Source organism: Podarcis liolepis (genome assembly GCF_965112155.1).
Source record: "Podarcis liolepis genome assembly, chromosome: Z".
Classification (NCBI taxonomy): Eukaryota; Metazoa; Chordata; class Lepidosauria; order Squamata; family Lacertidae; genus Podarcis; species Podarcis liolepis.
Window position 1 is genome coordinate 50,519,710 of NC_139570.1, and position 15,345 is coordinate 50,535,054.

Here is a 15,345-nt window from a genome sequence, read left to right on the forward strand (position 1 = left end):
TCTCTTTCAAATTGTAACAAGCAGTGAGTTTTACATCCTCCCTCTACAACCTCTCCCATGTTTCCATTTGGATATTGTATCCAAAGTCCCTAGCCCACTGCACCATAACAGATTTAACTTCTTCCTTCTTGACCTCCCAGTCAAGAAGGAGTCTATACATATTGGAGAGCGGGGTCTTTTTGTGTGTGTGTTTATTAAGTCTTTCTCCAGCCTTGAAATTTCTGTGGAGAAGCCTTTTTGTCTGTCCTTTTGAAATGTTTCATTTAGTTGGAAATGCTGCAGCCAATCAGTCAAATGTGTCCTAATTTCTTCAAATTTCTTTAATCTTAATGTGTTTTCTTTTTCTCCCAATAAGTCTTTGTAAGTAGCCCAATTTCTTCTCATGGTTTTTTTCTTAACTGAGAATGCCTCTGTCAGGGACAGCCACCACGGTGTCTTTGGTTCTAGTAGGTCCTTATATTTGGCCCACACCGTGTAAAGCGATTTCCTAATCATGTGATTCATAAATCCTTTGTGGATTGCCTCTATTCCTCTGCCAAAGGTCTCTCCTAGGCCCATGTGTTTAATTTGTGTCTTCATAAAATCCCAGGAGATGTTGTCAAATGCCTTTTCAGCGTCTACTAACATGAGTACTGCTGGTTTATCACTTATATCCTCCAGGTATTCCAAAATATTGATGACATTCCTAATATTGCTATTTAATTGTCCTCTCGCAGTTATTTCTTAAGTTTATAGTAGTAATAGCTTCATTGCCTTGATGCTAATCAGTGTTATTTAGTTCCTTATTTTCTGGAAAGTTTTACTGCTATTGCCACTCAGGTTTTGAGGCTTCTCACTGGGGGGGGGGGGGGGGCTTTTCCCTTTTGCTTCCGCGAACGGAATCAAGGGTCCACTTTTCACGCTGCTGCTGCTGCTTTCTTTGTGGGCTCAAGACACCCTCTTGAGCGATTGTGCTCATCTCCAGAGAGCTCAAACACATGACCTGCTTCGGGATGTGATCAAACCGGAAGTTGCATCTCACAGAACTTCAGTCTGAAATGCCTGCAAGGAGTCACAGGACTTTCTCATTCACATACTCTTTAATGCTCCAGTGTGGAATAGTCTGTGTTCAAGACAGCTGAGCCTCAGGTGTGGCTGCAGTGTGGCATAGAAGCCGTAAGATTACCGTATTTTTCGCCCCATAAGACGCACTTTTTCCCCTCCAAAAATGAAGGGGAAATCGGGGTGCGTCTTATGGGGCGAATGCCTGCAAGCCTCGCGCGCCCGGCAGGAGGTCCCACCGGGTGCGCGAGGCTTGGGGCGGCAGCCTGTCGCCCGAAGCACGGGGAGCCCTCTGGAGGGCTCCCCCTGCTTCGGGCGAGTGTCTGCAAGCCTCGCGCACCCGGCAGGAGGTCCCGCTGGGTGCGCGAGGCTTGGGGCGGCAGCGGACTGCTTGCGCGCACCTAGAAGCTTGGGGCGGGCTGAGCTCAGCTGGCCCCAAGCTTCTCGGTGCGCGCAAGCAGTCCGCTGCCGCCCCAAGCCTCCCGCACCCGGCAGGAGGTCCCGCTGGGTGCGCGAGGCTTGGGGCGGCAGCGGACTGCTTGCGCGCACCTAGAAGCTTGGGGCGGGCTGAGCTCAGCTGGCCCCAAGCTTCTCGGTGCGCGCAAGCAGTCCGCTGCCGCCCCAAGCCTCCCGCACCCGGCAGGAGGTCCCGCTGGGTGCGCGAGGCTTGGGGCGGCAGCGGACTGCTTGCGCGCACCTAGAAGCTTGGGGCGGGCTGAGCTCAGCTGGCCCCAAGCTTCTCGGTGCGCGCAAGCAGTCCGCTGCCGCCCCAAGCCTCCCGCACCCGGCAGGAGGTCCCGCTGGGTGCGCGAGGCTTGGGGCGGCAGCGGACTGCTTGCGCGCACCTAGAAGCATGGGGCGGGCTGAGCTCAGCTGGCCCCAAGCTTCTCGGTGCGCGCAAGCAGTCCGCTGCCGCCCCAAGCCTCGCGCACCCGGCGGGACCTCCTGCCGGGTGCGGGAGGCTTGGGGCGGCAGCGGACTGCTTGCCGGCATGCAGAAGCTTGGGGCGTGCTGAGCTCAGCACGCCCCAAGCTTCTAGGTGCGCGCAAGCAGTCCGCTGCCGCCCCAAGCCTTGCGCACCCAGCGGGACCTCCTGCCGGGTGCGGGAGGCTTGGGGCAGCAGCGGACTGCTTGCCGGCATGCAGAAGCTTGGGGCGTGCTGAGCTCAGCACGCCCCAAGCTTCTAGGTGCGCGGAAGCAGTCCGCTGCCGCCCCAAGCCTTGCGCACCCAGCGGGACCTCCTGCCGGGTGCGGGAGGCTTGGGGCGGCAGCGGACTGCTTGCCGGCATGCAGAAGCTTGGGGCGTGCTGAGCTCAGCACGCCCCAAGCTTCTAGGTGCGCGCAAGCAGTCCGCTGCCGCCCCAAGCCTTGCGCACCCAGCGGGACCTCCTGCCGGGTGCGGGAGGCTTGGGGCGGCAGCGGACTGCTTGCCGGCATGCAGAAGCTTGGGGCGTGCTGAGCTCAGCACGCCCCAAGCTTCTAGGTGCGCGCAAGCAGTCCGCTGCCGCCCCAAGCCTTGCGCACCCGGCGGGACCTCCTGCCGGGTGCGGGAGGCTTGGGGCGGCAGCGGACTGCTTGCCGGCATGCAGAAGCTTGGGGCGCGCTGACCTCAGCTTGCCCCAAGCTTCTGGATTAGCGCAGCGCACCTGGGGGGGAAATAATTTTTTTTCCCTTTATTTCCCCCCCTAAAATCTAGGTGCGTCTTATGGGCCGGTGCGTCTTATGGGGCGAAAAATACGGTAGTTAAGGATCTCTGGTGAGAGTGTGCATCGTAGAATGTTTATAAATTCCTCCCTTTTTCATTGTAATCCTCAGAGAGAAAATGGTAAAGATTGTGTTGTGGCCTAAAACTAACATAGGTGTCAAGTGGAGGTGGGTGTGTGGGTGGGGCCTACAGTACTACTCCAAACAGATGCAGTTCCAGATCTGTCCAGAGAAGGAGAGCACAACGGAAACATGGTCTAAAAGATGTATCACTAGGTGCAACCAAAGTCTTCAGTTGCATTGGTTTAGGTGGACTGAATGACCATTTAAGCTTCATTCCAGCAAGGACATTGGCTTAAAGGTGTGTGATTCTTGCAAACAAAGGCTGTACAGTAGACCCACAGCTTACACGTAGTTTACTTTCGCAATTGCTGCTTTGCGTGGGTGGTGGGGAAATAAATAAATAAATGGAGAACGGGGGAAACAGATGGAAGGGGCCATCTAAGATCTCACAAGATCTCATAAAGGCCCCAGGAGATCTTGTGTCACCCACAGCCTTCCAGTGGCCTCACATGACTTTCCCAGAGCTTGGTAGGGTACGATTTGTCACGTGGGGGCCACAGTTCCGGGGGGGGGGGGGTCCTGACTTTATGTTTTTTGCCTTTTGCACTGACCTCCAGAATGTAACCCCTGCATGAGTTTCTGGTCTATCATGTTTATTTTTCTGCTCAGAAAATACAGTATTTTGCTTTCTGCTGAAACGGTGGCAGAAGTTGATAATTAATTCTGAGGATGCTTACACTGTGCAAGGTTGGTCCTGGTGTAGTACCTTGAAAGTCTGATTTTCAAAGTTGATTTCTGTTATACATGTATTAAGGAAATATTTGGCAGTGGTGGAAGTCTTTGGAGTTCAGTGGGTGGAAGGGGGAGTAGGTTCAGAGTCTTGCCTTCGTACCTTCTGCCACTCTGATCATGTTCAGAGTTCCAATTCCATAGGAAAACAAACATTCAAGAGAGAATGCTGTATAAATTAGGCAGTATATAAATACAAAACTCAGAGTGCAGAATTTGGGATTTCTTGAAATACCACGTTGATATCTGTCTGCCTGTCTGTTTAATTTCTATACCACCTTCATCCGGTCAGTTTACAATATAAAGACACAAAAATGCATAGCATAGTAACAAACAAAAACAAGTTTTAAAGGCTACAGATTGTGTATTAGCCAAAGGCCTGGGAGGTATAAGTGAGTGCCGCAACCCCATAGTTGCCATTGACTGGACTTTACTGTCCAGGGATCCTTTACCTTTTAACCTTTTATAAGAGGAATGTTTAGCCTGGTGCCTAAAAATACTGTATTTTTCGCGCTATAAGACGCACCCGACCATAAGACGCACCTAGTTTTAGAGGAGGAGAACAAGAAAAAAAAAATTCTCTCGCTCTCTGCACAGCGCCCCTTCAGTGAAGCGGCAGGAGAAATGGAGCCCCTTCCACTATAAGAAAAGTGTGTCTTATTGAGCGAAAAATACGGTAAGCAGAGAAGATGCCAGGCAAGCCTCCTTGGGGAGAGTATTCTGCAAATGGGAAGCCTCCTCAGAAAAGGTCTTTCCTCGTGTTGCCATCCTCTGGACCCCTTGTTGAGGGGACATGAAGAAGGGCCTCAGATGATGACCACAGGATCTGGGTAGGATCATATGGGGAGAGGTCGTCCTAGAGGTATTGCAGTCCTCAGCCACAGCATTGTAAGGCATCATTTTATGAACACTCACAGCCTTAGTTACTGCAGTCCATTTGTTTCGATCAGTAGTATGCTACAAGTATGGAATCACAAAATTCTAGAATTAGAAGGGATCCCAAGGGTCATCAAGCCTGACCCCCTTGCAATACAGGAATAGCAACTAATGTAATCTGGCATCTTGTCTGTTTTTGGGCATCCCAACTTTCTGGGGCGTTTTATCCATGTGCAAACTGCTGCAAAAGTGCTTCCATATCTGATATTAGAGGAGCATTCAGTAGCTTGTTTACTAAAGGGAGAATTCTTTTATAATGATGCTTCTGATGAACATCTTCAAGATGCTGGGTTTAAAAATAAAAATAAAACAACAACAACACACCCCTAACAAATCCTTTTGTTTCTTAAGGCAAAGCACTCCAGACATTTGTTGTTTTGAGGCATTAAATATGTTCTGCAAGGTAATTAACGAGATTAATGCTGATTATAATTGGTGTCCATTCAAAAATGTCAAACCTATTTAAGCATATTTTTCATAATGCTGTTAATTAGTGAATTGCATTGAAGTTTCTATACATAGGCAAGGAGTTAAATGGGAAGCAGAGGCTGAACTACTTTGCCTGATGGTCTTGAGGACAACAGTAAGGTGGCAGCTGATGAACACATTAGCCATGACTGAGGGAGGGAGAGAGAGGGAGATTGAGATTCAGTGCTGTCTTGTTCATCTTTTTGTTTGTTTTCCCTTCACAGTATTTTAAAAAGCAGAAGCGGCTAATCCCAGAAAGGACGGTTTGGAAATATTTTGTGCAGTTGTGCAGTGCAGTTGAACACATGCACTCCCGCAGGGTGATGCACAGAGGTAACATTAATTCACTCTCTTTTCGCTGAATAATAGTATAATGTTCCAATTAGTAAGCGCCTACATTCAAAAACAATTATGCTGATGTTCAGCCATTGCATGCTTAGAGACAGTGGAGCTTGCAAGATGGATTTCTCCTTGTGCCTGATTGCAAAGCGTTCAGTCTGAGCTGATCAGCAGGATTATGGAGACGAGGTGCCTCCAGTTGCCACAACGGAAATTCTGTAGAAGTGTCACAGCATCTATTTAGAACAGCATCGGAAGCACAATGCCAGGACCAGTGGGCGCAGGGAATGCTAAGCCAAGCTCTTTCCCCTTTTTGAATGCATAGCCAGTGTTCTGAAAGAGAGATGCTTCGGGAAAACACAAATGTGTAACAACAGTGGCTTGTCCTGATGCTGTCCTCAGATTGGTTTTCCTTGCAGTGTAGCAACAACAGCTCTTGTCCTGCTCTTCCAAATTCTTTTTCTTTGTCACCGAGTTCATGAGGATTATCCTTTCATCCCACTGCAGGCCCAAGAGGCTGTTGTTTCTTTCTCTATTTTACAGATGAGAAAGCAGCACTAGGGAGTCCCATCAGTCCGTCCTGGCTATGACAACACCCTCACCAAATACCATACTAATATTTCTATAATTATGAGGCTGCAGTGGTCTTCCTAGGAACTCATTCCAATCTGAATGCAAGCAATTGTAACCTGGAAAGAGAAAATATTGTTGCTAATTTTAGTATTTTGTCCAGGTGCATTCTTATTTTTATTGCTATTTTCCTCCAAATGTTCAAAATTCTTAAAAAATAAAACTACCCTTCAAGAGCATAACGGCGCTTTATGCTTTTGCAGTGTTTTAAGCCAGACTCAATTTTCATTTGTTGTGGGAAAATATGTTTATCCTTCCCCACAAATTTCCTTTCTCCTGGTGTGTAAAATAGACTGGGAAAGCATCAATACTGTGGCTTAGGAAATTCAGTTTTCAAAGTTCTGTACATGCATACCTAGTCATTCATCCTTGGGGAGGAGATTGTGGGCTGTGATGGAGCCCCAAAAAGCCCTCTTGTTTTGACTTACTTTCTCTCTTCTGTCTTCCAGACATAAAGCCAGCCAATGTGTTCATAACAGCCACTGGAGTTGTGAAACTTGGAGATCTTGGACTGGGCCGCTTCTTTAGCTCTAAAACTACTGCCGCACATTCCTTAGGTAACATCCTTCATGAAATTGTGCCTGAGTGACAGTTGCCCAATTCACCTGACTCAGTCAGAGATTTCTTGGTCACATGGTAGTTGCTGTTTTTTACCGATTAGTGATTAAATTACCGTATTTTTCGCTCTATAACACGCACCCGACCATAACACGCACGTAGTTTTTAGAGGAGGAAAATCCGTAGGCATGCCACCTGTAGGCATTCCCTCCATAACACGCACAGACATTTTCCCTTACTTTTTAGGAGGAAAAAAGTGAGTGTTATGGTGCAAAAAATACGGTATATGTTTTATGATCATCAGCTAAGATGTGCAATATGCTATTCTGCAACATTACCCCCCGTCAGCCAATATTTATTACCTTCTTCTTTGAGTGCCTTGCTTTTTGTTTTGTTGGAGATCTGAAACACCATTTAGAAGGTAAATGAATAATTTGCTACGAAGGCTCAAAAAGAAAAAAATATATTCTTATTCCTGAATTGTGGAATGGTTGCTGGTGTAATTGCTATTGTTCTTCACAAGGGAATTCTGAAATCACAGGCGGACCTCTGACTATCTGGTGTGATGCAAGTAATATAGCAGCCACTTTCAGACACACCATGGAAAGGACTATTTGCTGTGGCCAAGCAGTAGGTCAGATCCTAACAACTTTCTGTGGCCTCTGATGGCTCTTCCTTTGTTTACATGACATTCTTCTACAGTTTAAGATCAAGATGGTTAAAGGAGTCTGAGCAAGTCTTCTGCATGCGCTAGGACTGCTTCATATAAAGTTTTTTTGTGCATTATTCATAAAGCCACAGATACCTATTTGGTTCATACTGTATAACTTTAGAAGACTTAATTTATTGGCTATCAAGGATTTGCTGTTTTCAGTTACCTGCTTCCACGTATCCTGTGGGAAAATTCTCTCCGAATAGTCTCATCCTTGTGTCACTTGCTCCCAGTGCAAACTCACCTGAGGTGCAGTATGACTTGAGATGACATTACAGTGGTACCTTGATTTAAGAAACAGTCGGTTTACAAACTTCGCAAAAGCGGAAGTAGTGTCTTAGTTTGCAAACTTTACTTGGGTCTAAGAACAGAATCCGAACGGTGGAAGGGCACCGGTGGCGGGAGGCCTCATTAGGGAAAGCGCGCCTCAGTTTTAAGAAGGGTTTCAGTTTAAGAATTTGTAAACCGAGGTGCCACTGTGGGAAGGAACATATTGAGGTAACCATATGAAACCAAGGAAGGATGAAACTTCTATGACTCTTTTTATTCCATTTTTCTTGTTTCTTCATTATTTTTATCCACTCCAAACTTGTAGAATGATGTGGACTTTGTATATCCTTCAGCATTGATCAGACTTCCAGTGTGACCTTATTTGACACCAGCAAATGTAAACTCCTTGACACTTTGTATTAGTTAGTTAGTAAACATTCTATCCCTTCTCTCAAAGGAGTTGAGGCTAGCAAGCACATATGTGATGAAATAATACAATTAGAAATAATTTTTTAAAAAAATGTTTAAATTTATTTATGATAAATGTATCATTTATTATCAACATCTAGCTGTTTTGTATTGAAGGTTTTTACAGGTGCAATTGATGTCCACTTTCCCTTTTGGTTCCTGACATCTAATTCACAAGCTGTCCATTTGGCCTTACTGATTTGCGTTATCTAACTTGCTTGTATTGAACATGTGTTTCTGAGATTGCAAGGTTGCATGCCATTGCAGCACTGTGGGAGAAGAAGTATGGTCTTTGGTTGCTATGGAAAGTATGCCTGGGTGCTCTTGTGAATTCAATAGAAAATGGCAAGGATGCTGTCTTAGTGGTATATGTGTGGTCAGGCTGGGCCACACCAATGAATTTCTCCCTTTCAGGACAACCACATTAGATGTGGTAAAAAATAGGATCCTTTTATCTCACTTGCTACGCTTAGAATAATGAAATTAAGACTTTGGACCAGGCAGTCATGAGGAAGGCAGGAGACCAGTGTCAGTGCTTTTAACAGAGCACTTGCTGAAGCCTCTCTCTTCCTCCTTGGCAATGGCTAGGCTGCCCTTCTTGAGAAACAGTCTCCAGGCAGCAAAATTAGAGTGCTGGAATGCCAAAGGATCCTGAGTTTGGTCTTGCACCGAAGCGCAAGTCTGTTTTGCAGCCAGAGAAATGTTTCATTTGAAAATCAAAACAACCCCTTGAAGTTCAACTCATCTTCCTTCACTTTACTATTTTTATTTGCTCCACAGTAGCACAACCTTGGGTTTAGTTTAATCTGGAAATCTACATTTTGATAGACATTAGGAAATGCATATGCACAGCGACTCTGCTTGCAATACTGGAATTCCCCCCCCCCCCATTTCAGTGTTGCCCTGGCAACCGTCCTAAACTCTAATATCTAAGGCTGCTGACCCATGAATTGAGTGCAGGGCTTATGCAAATAGATTCACCTATTTTTCCTCCCTTTGTATTTGCTAACATCAGACTGGCATAAAAGGGCATTAGGCAGTACCACAACTTGTCTGACAGGTGTACTCCTGGCTCTGGCAGCACAGACGCCTCCATGTCAGAAATGGAAGCCATAATTAGAGCAAGGAACAGAATGAACGTCAAACGAATTACCCAGCAGCAGATCATATTTGTCAGGAAGGATTGCATACATAAAAATTAAGTGACAGTACATGCCGGGGTAATGAAAGAAAAATGAAAGATTTGCCCATACGCTCCTCGCCAGATACAAGCGAATGTCTCGGCTCTGCACGACAAATTACACGGCTGGATTTCGAGGCTCCTATTTCTTCACCACAAGTCTGCATTCATAAAGCAAGACAGGGGTGAGGCCCACTTAAATAAATACCTGACAGCAGGCTGGCAGAATAAACTTAGGTGCACATCATTCCACATGTTGAGTCCTTAATGCTAGTAAACCCCAAACCTTATTCAAACATGGGAAGGGAACATCTCGGTCTCACTGGGAAAATTGTGACATTGGCTCATTGCAAGCAGTTAGAAAATCCTTAGCAAAGTCTAGGCAGTGTTCTGCAGATGCTCCCCCTTTGACCATCTGCCTTTTGCTGTTGGAAGGTGAGACGTTCTCCTTCATATGTCAGGATTGCCCAGTTCAGCTGTAGTTCAGTGAATACACTTAACGGTTTGCTGGGAGATACTTGACTTGCAAGTTCTTCTGGGAAATAATTGTGGGATATGGGGACCATGTAATACAGTGACCAGCTATAGAAGCTTGCCAAACTAAGGATTTCATACATTTGGTTGCCTACTCTTCTGACAGCCTGTGTTTATTCTGTACCAGGAACATTTAATTACTATACATTCAGACTTGCACAGGTGGGCACCTGGATTTTCATGGGATGCTGTTAGAATAGCTTACAAGTAACTATGTTAGCATTGCAACCCAGTGTTGAAATATACAATGAGTTGTCACTTTTATGAAATTACTATATGAGGCACAGCCCACAGCTGCATTTTTTAAATAGTCTTTTTTCTATAATGGCATTCTTTCTTTGTTTTGATGAAACCTGATGTATGGCCTTGTTTCCCAAATGGCAGAAACTGCTCTCATGCCACAGACACCTTACAGGATTTGGTCTTGTGTATTTACTCTCTTAGAGGACAACTTTTGTATTGGTGGTGTAGAAAACTGCAGAGATGTGGGATTGGGGAAATGATGTTGTGGTAAAGAGAGTCTTGGTAACACAACATAGACTGAGGGCCTCCCTAGTCCAGCATTTTGCTCTCCTGGCAGTCAGCCAGATGTCCATGGGAAGCCGGCAAGCAGGGTCTAATGGTCGTGGCACCCGCCCATTCGTGTTCCCCAGCAGCTGGTATTCAGGCTGTCTGATACTGGAAGTAATACACAGCTATTGATAGCTGATGGGCAGCAGATGGAATCTGTTCAGTATTATTAACCCGTGGGCAGGGCTGGACAGCATCATCACAGACTGCTTGTGGACTTCCTAGAAGCACCTGGCTAGTCAGTGCTGGAAGCAAGACCCTGGATTGGGCACACACACATTGATCTGATCCAGACTTATGCCCCTCAGGTTTCTATTTCTGTCCAAAGAGAACATCAAGGTGTTGCTCCTCATGCCAGACCAGCTTTGTCCTGTGGACGGGGCCCTAGCTAGAACAGGAAGACTGAAGGGGCCTCTTTGTCGGTGCAGGAGCCCACATGTGTGAGTGGTGGTTCTGTGTAGTGAAGCCTCCCTTGTGCCATTAGCGTTTGGGCTGAGGGCAGGAGGAACCAAGGCTTTTTCGTCCTGTATTTAGGAACACAGGAAGCGGTCTTATGCCAAGTCAGGGGATTGTTCCATCTAGCGCAGTCTTGTCATTGCTAACTGGCAACCGTTCTCCTGGGCTGCAGGCAGGAGTCTTTTTCAGCCTGACCTGAAGGTGCTGGTAATTGTACCTGGGATTTCCTGCTTGCACGGTGGGTCCCGAGCCACTGAGCTGAGCTCCTGTCTTCTAATCAGCAAAATACCTTTTGAATAGTCTTGACAGAGAATTCACTATGCTTGTTCTGTACAAGTCAGCCATGTCACAGCAGTTAAGAGGTAATGTCTTTTTAAAGAAAAAAATAAATATTAATAGTTTACCAGAATAGATGAATTGTAAAATATTAATTTACTAAAATATTTTGACACAGTCTTATTTTGTGGACAATTTTAAAAGTACCGGATGATTTACAGTAGGGAGGTGAAAAAATGGAAGATTTTCTTTTTACAGCATACTCCTCAAGAAACTTATTTTTTCAATTTATACCTGAAGTAAACTGAGTGTTGCTGAAGAAGCAGCGCTCCTCATAAGAAGCAGGCCACGTGTCTTATGTGCCTGGAGAAGAATGTTCAGGCTTAAATGACCCTGAATGTCGCTCTCTAGCTTTGGAGTTATATCATAACTGGACCAAGATGCAAGTGATACTCTAAAACTCAGTATTCCTAAAAAAATAGTTATTTTGAATGGCTGGAGCTTTGCAGCAGTTAGGCATCTTCTGAAGGGAGCATTCTTTGCCTTTTTCATACGCCATGAACATGCCTCAAAACTTGCAGGGTTTGTCTTGACAGGAGCAGAGCATCTCTGGAACTCACTGCTGCCTTAAGCAGCTTTGCCCCTTCAAGGCCCTCTTGTATCTTGGCTTGAAACTGGGGAAGGTCAGAACTTAGGGCTGCCTTAGGGTGGTGATTCCTAGGGAGAAACTACATTTTTCTGCATGGTGAGGGTAGATAACAGTTGATTTAAATTATAATTATAATAATAATAATAATTTCATTAATGTTTTAGTTATATATGTTTTTAAAGCATGGTTTTAAAACAGAATTTAATGCAAATATATAATTGAATTGAATTAAAATTGAATTTATGATTTTCTTACAACTGTTTTCCTTGAGAAAGAAAAAGCCATTTTGGCTTGATATTATTACAGGCCGAGGACCTGCGGCACCCACTGATTCCCTGCGTGATCTTTCACTCCGTTTTTATGTCTAGTAACTATCTGATCTCTGCAATTGGCTCACAGTCAGTAGTCTAATTATATATATATTTTTAAAAAAAGTTTCTAGAGTTTTTGCAACAAATTAGCATGCATTTCTAATCAGGAAGTTTTTGTCTAATTAATAAACAGGGTTTTAGAATTCTAAATCAGCATTTTTGTGATCTAAATTGCCTTGAATTAAACTATCCTGGGCAGGATATATAGTAATAGTATATAGTATAGTAATAATTTTTACAGCGTGGGAAAATGAACACTCATCTCCTGCTCCTCATCCTGCTTATATATTTGGAGCTAATGCTGTGGTAGGAAAAAGTACTTCTAAATTTTGAGTGTATCTGTTCAAAGGAAGCAAACATCAGATTGATGTTCTTTTTATAGAAGTCATTTGGAACTACATCTCTTCATGCATGTTTCATGTCTAGACCTCTGTGTCAGCATTTAGTGTCTGACTATGTGGATAGGTGTTTGAAAATGAAGTTGCATAGTATAAGTAGTAGCTCCCCTTTTTGTGCAAACTGTGAAGCAGGTCAGCCATACTGCTCCCATCTTGCAACAGGAAGCCTGAGACCATCTTACTGGCCCCAGCGAGTCCATGGCGGAGACGTGTGCATTGGACCCAAGTCTCTTGTCTGGTTACCCACATGGCTGCCTATCGTTTGTATTGCCCATTAAAGTACATAAAGCATAAATATGGCTCTCCAGCCTTAGACATTTTATTTATTAAATCTATGAACAACCCTTTTTGCCCAAATTGGGTCTTCACAATAGCTTATGAATAGCTATGGAAGCAATTGAAAATGCATGTGCTAATTATCTAAGAACTAAATTAGCTGTGTGTATGGCAATCTTTCGTGTAGCCAAATGGATTGTAAATCTTTACTTATTTATGTTGTGGCATGTGGAGTGTGCCAGTGGAACTGAAAAACACCAGACAGTTCCAGGTAGAGTCAGTTCCTGTACTGACAGTATAGTGCAGATCCATAGCTTGTAGGCATACAGTTGTATGTTGCACAATTCTTCCAGCAGCTCACAGTCTCCTTGCCGGGTTCCTACAGGCTAGGCTCTGGCCAAGGGCAGGAGGGACCAAGAGCAAACTGACTTCAAACCAGTGCTTTTTTTCTAAAAAAATATCTAGGGGTACTCTCATTTTGACTCAAGAAAATCACTATTTTATAGTTGCCACACTAAAATACTGTGTCTCACAAATGTGGATCACGTCTTATATGGCACCTGTATCAGCAACAGTTCCACAGATCAAAGTGGTTGAGTTCGCCATATGTGGTTGAGTGCAATCTGAAAGGTAAACTGGCCCCAATTTGTTAAGGTCTTTCTATGCTAAGAGCAACACCTGGTAACGAGTTGGCAGCCAGTGCAGCATTCTTTGCTGACTGCAACTTCCTCATGAAGCGCAAGGGAAGCTCCACATAGAGCGCATTGCAGTAATCCAGTCTTGAAGTAACCAGTGCATTAACTATTGTAGCCAGACTTTCCCAGTCCAGGAATGGCCGTGGCTTCATACCAGTTGCACTTGGTAAAAGGCACTTCTAGCCTCTGAGGCTGCCTGAGCCCCCAGTGACAAAGGTGGACCCAGAAGCTCCCCAAAACTGTGAACCTGCTCCTTCAGGGCAAGTGCTACCCCATCCGCTCTGCATGCAGAAAAGGCTCCATGGCAGCCTTTCCAGGTGGGTCTGGGATCGTTCTGTGTCTGAAGCCGTGGACAGCCACTGCCAGTCAGTGTAGATGATGCTGTGCTAGATGGGCCAGTAGCCTAGCCTGGTGTTTGGCCACAGCCTATGTCCCACCTAGAGTCCAACCCTGCCCGGAGCATGCAGCAGTGGTGGCTTCTTAGGTTCCTGTGAAGTTTCCTCTCTCAGCCTGGGAGGATTGATGGTAAAGTTCTGGTTGCACACCAGCCCTGCATACATGACATAACCCATAAAAGGTGCTTCCAGCAGCCCAGCCCAGAGTAGCCACCTGTCCCTCAAAAGAACCCATACATGAAATCTGACAACTGGCTCCCAGGTCTTCATCCCAAGCCTCCTTGTTCCAGAGGCTGTTCTTCCACCCCCAGGATTCTTGTCTTCTCTGCCATGGAAACTTTCTGGTTAATAGCCTCTGATTAGCCTCCTCTTGTCAAATTGGCTGATGTGATGCGTTGCTGAGTCCTGGCTGATTAAATCGGAAGTCTTGTGCACTTTCCTGGAAGATGCTCATTACAAGAGATCCCCACTTAATGCTGGACAGGCCAGGAAGACAATTGGGCTTGTCAGTCTTTTATCTTGGCATTTATTTAAAAAATAATACGTTTTCCCTTCTCCTTCTTTTGAAGCTCAGAGACCTGCCTGTTCATTTCTTTGCTGACAGCACCACCACCACCGCGATAGGCAAATGCCCAGGGTAGCCTTAGCAGGCCAGGGTGACAAACAGGCTGTTCCACAGACCTACTTCCCGTAATAGTACAGTTTAATGTGCAGAAATCAAATTAGGAATATGGCGCACTCACCCGTAACATAAACACTGTCGTCCTGCTTTGATTGAATGTCGTTTTCAGGCATTATTTGGAATGACAATTTTATATTGAACAACGGATTGCACAACTGCAGAATGCAAAGCAGCAACTTTCCAAGTCTCCTCATGATCTGCCGCAAAAGGACTCTGTGGTGACCCAAGACTTGTTTCATGAATGCCAGAGGCTCTGCCTTTGCCCCCAGAGTGCTCTGGACTCCCCAAGGTTTGGGTAGGTGGGTGTGTTTCCTCACACACATTTTCTCACTCCCACTGTTGTGCACAGGTTCACTCAGGGCTCAGTGCCTTTGAGCGTGTGCAGAGTTACTTCACTAAGGAAACCGCAGGAAAGGGTTACAGAATGTGCGTCTTCTGGATAACAAAATCTGGTGTTTAGTGGGCCCATCCCCATCCTCTCCTTCAAAATCAAGCACTCCCATGAGTGTGAGAGTCCTGCTGGGCCAAGGCTGCTCTAATTTCAGTACAGAAAAATGTACCTAGTAGGACTTGAAATCATAGGAGGGGGCAGGAAAGTGAGAAGTAGGTTTTATGGGTAGAGCTGTAAACCTCCATCAAGGAGGCCAAGAATCAAGGGTCTTCTTCGCTGCCTGCGGGTGGTGTTAAGCAGATCATTCTCAGCCGGTTAAGAATTTTTGTGGATATGAATAAGAGGATGACTGTAGGATCAGCACAATAATAAAAAGTGCTACATACACAGTTAATGCTGAGTATTTTGGAGCCATTGGGAATGTTCAGTATTAGTCCTGCTGGGTATCCAGATTCAGAAGAGACCTTGGGTGTTGCCTCCTGGAGAGGCTTCTG

At 45.5% G+C, this 15,345-nt stretch overlaps 1 protein-coding gene across 5 annotated transcripts in view; it reads left to right on the forward strand.

The window, feature by feature from the left end:
• Positions 1–15,345, forward strand: part of NEK6 (NIMA related kinase 6) — a 93,148-nt gene that overhangs the window by 62,250 nt on the left and 15,553 nt on the right. For all 5 annotated transcript variants that reach the window (XM_083486008.1, XM_083486010.1, XM_083486009.1 and 2 more), the window contains 2 exons: positions 5,226–5,334; positions 6,420–6,527. In XM_083486008.1, coding sequence (XP_083342134.1) covers positions 5,226–5,334; positions 6,420–6,527 — 217 coding nt within the window. The remainder of the gene's footprint in view (positions 1–5,225; positions 5,335–6,419; positions 6,528–15,345) is intronic.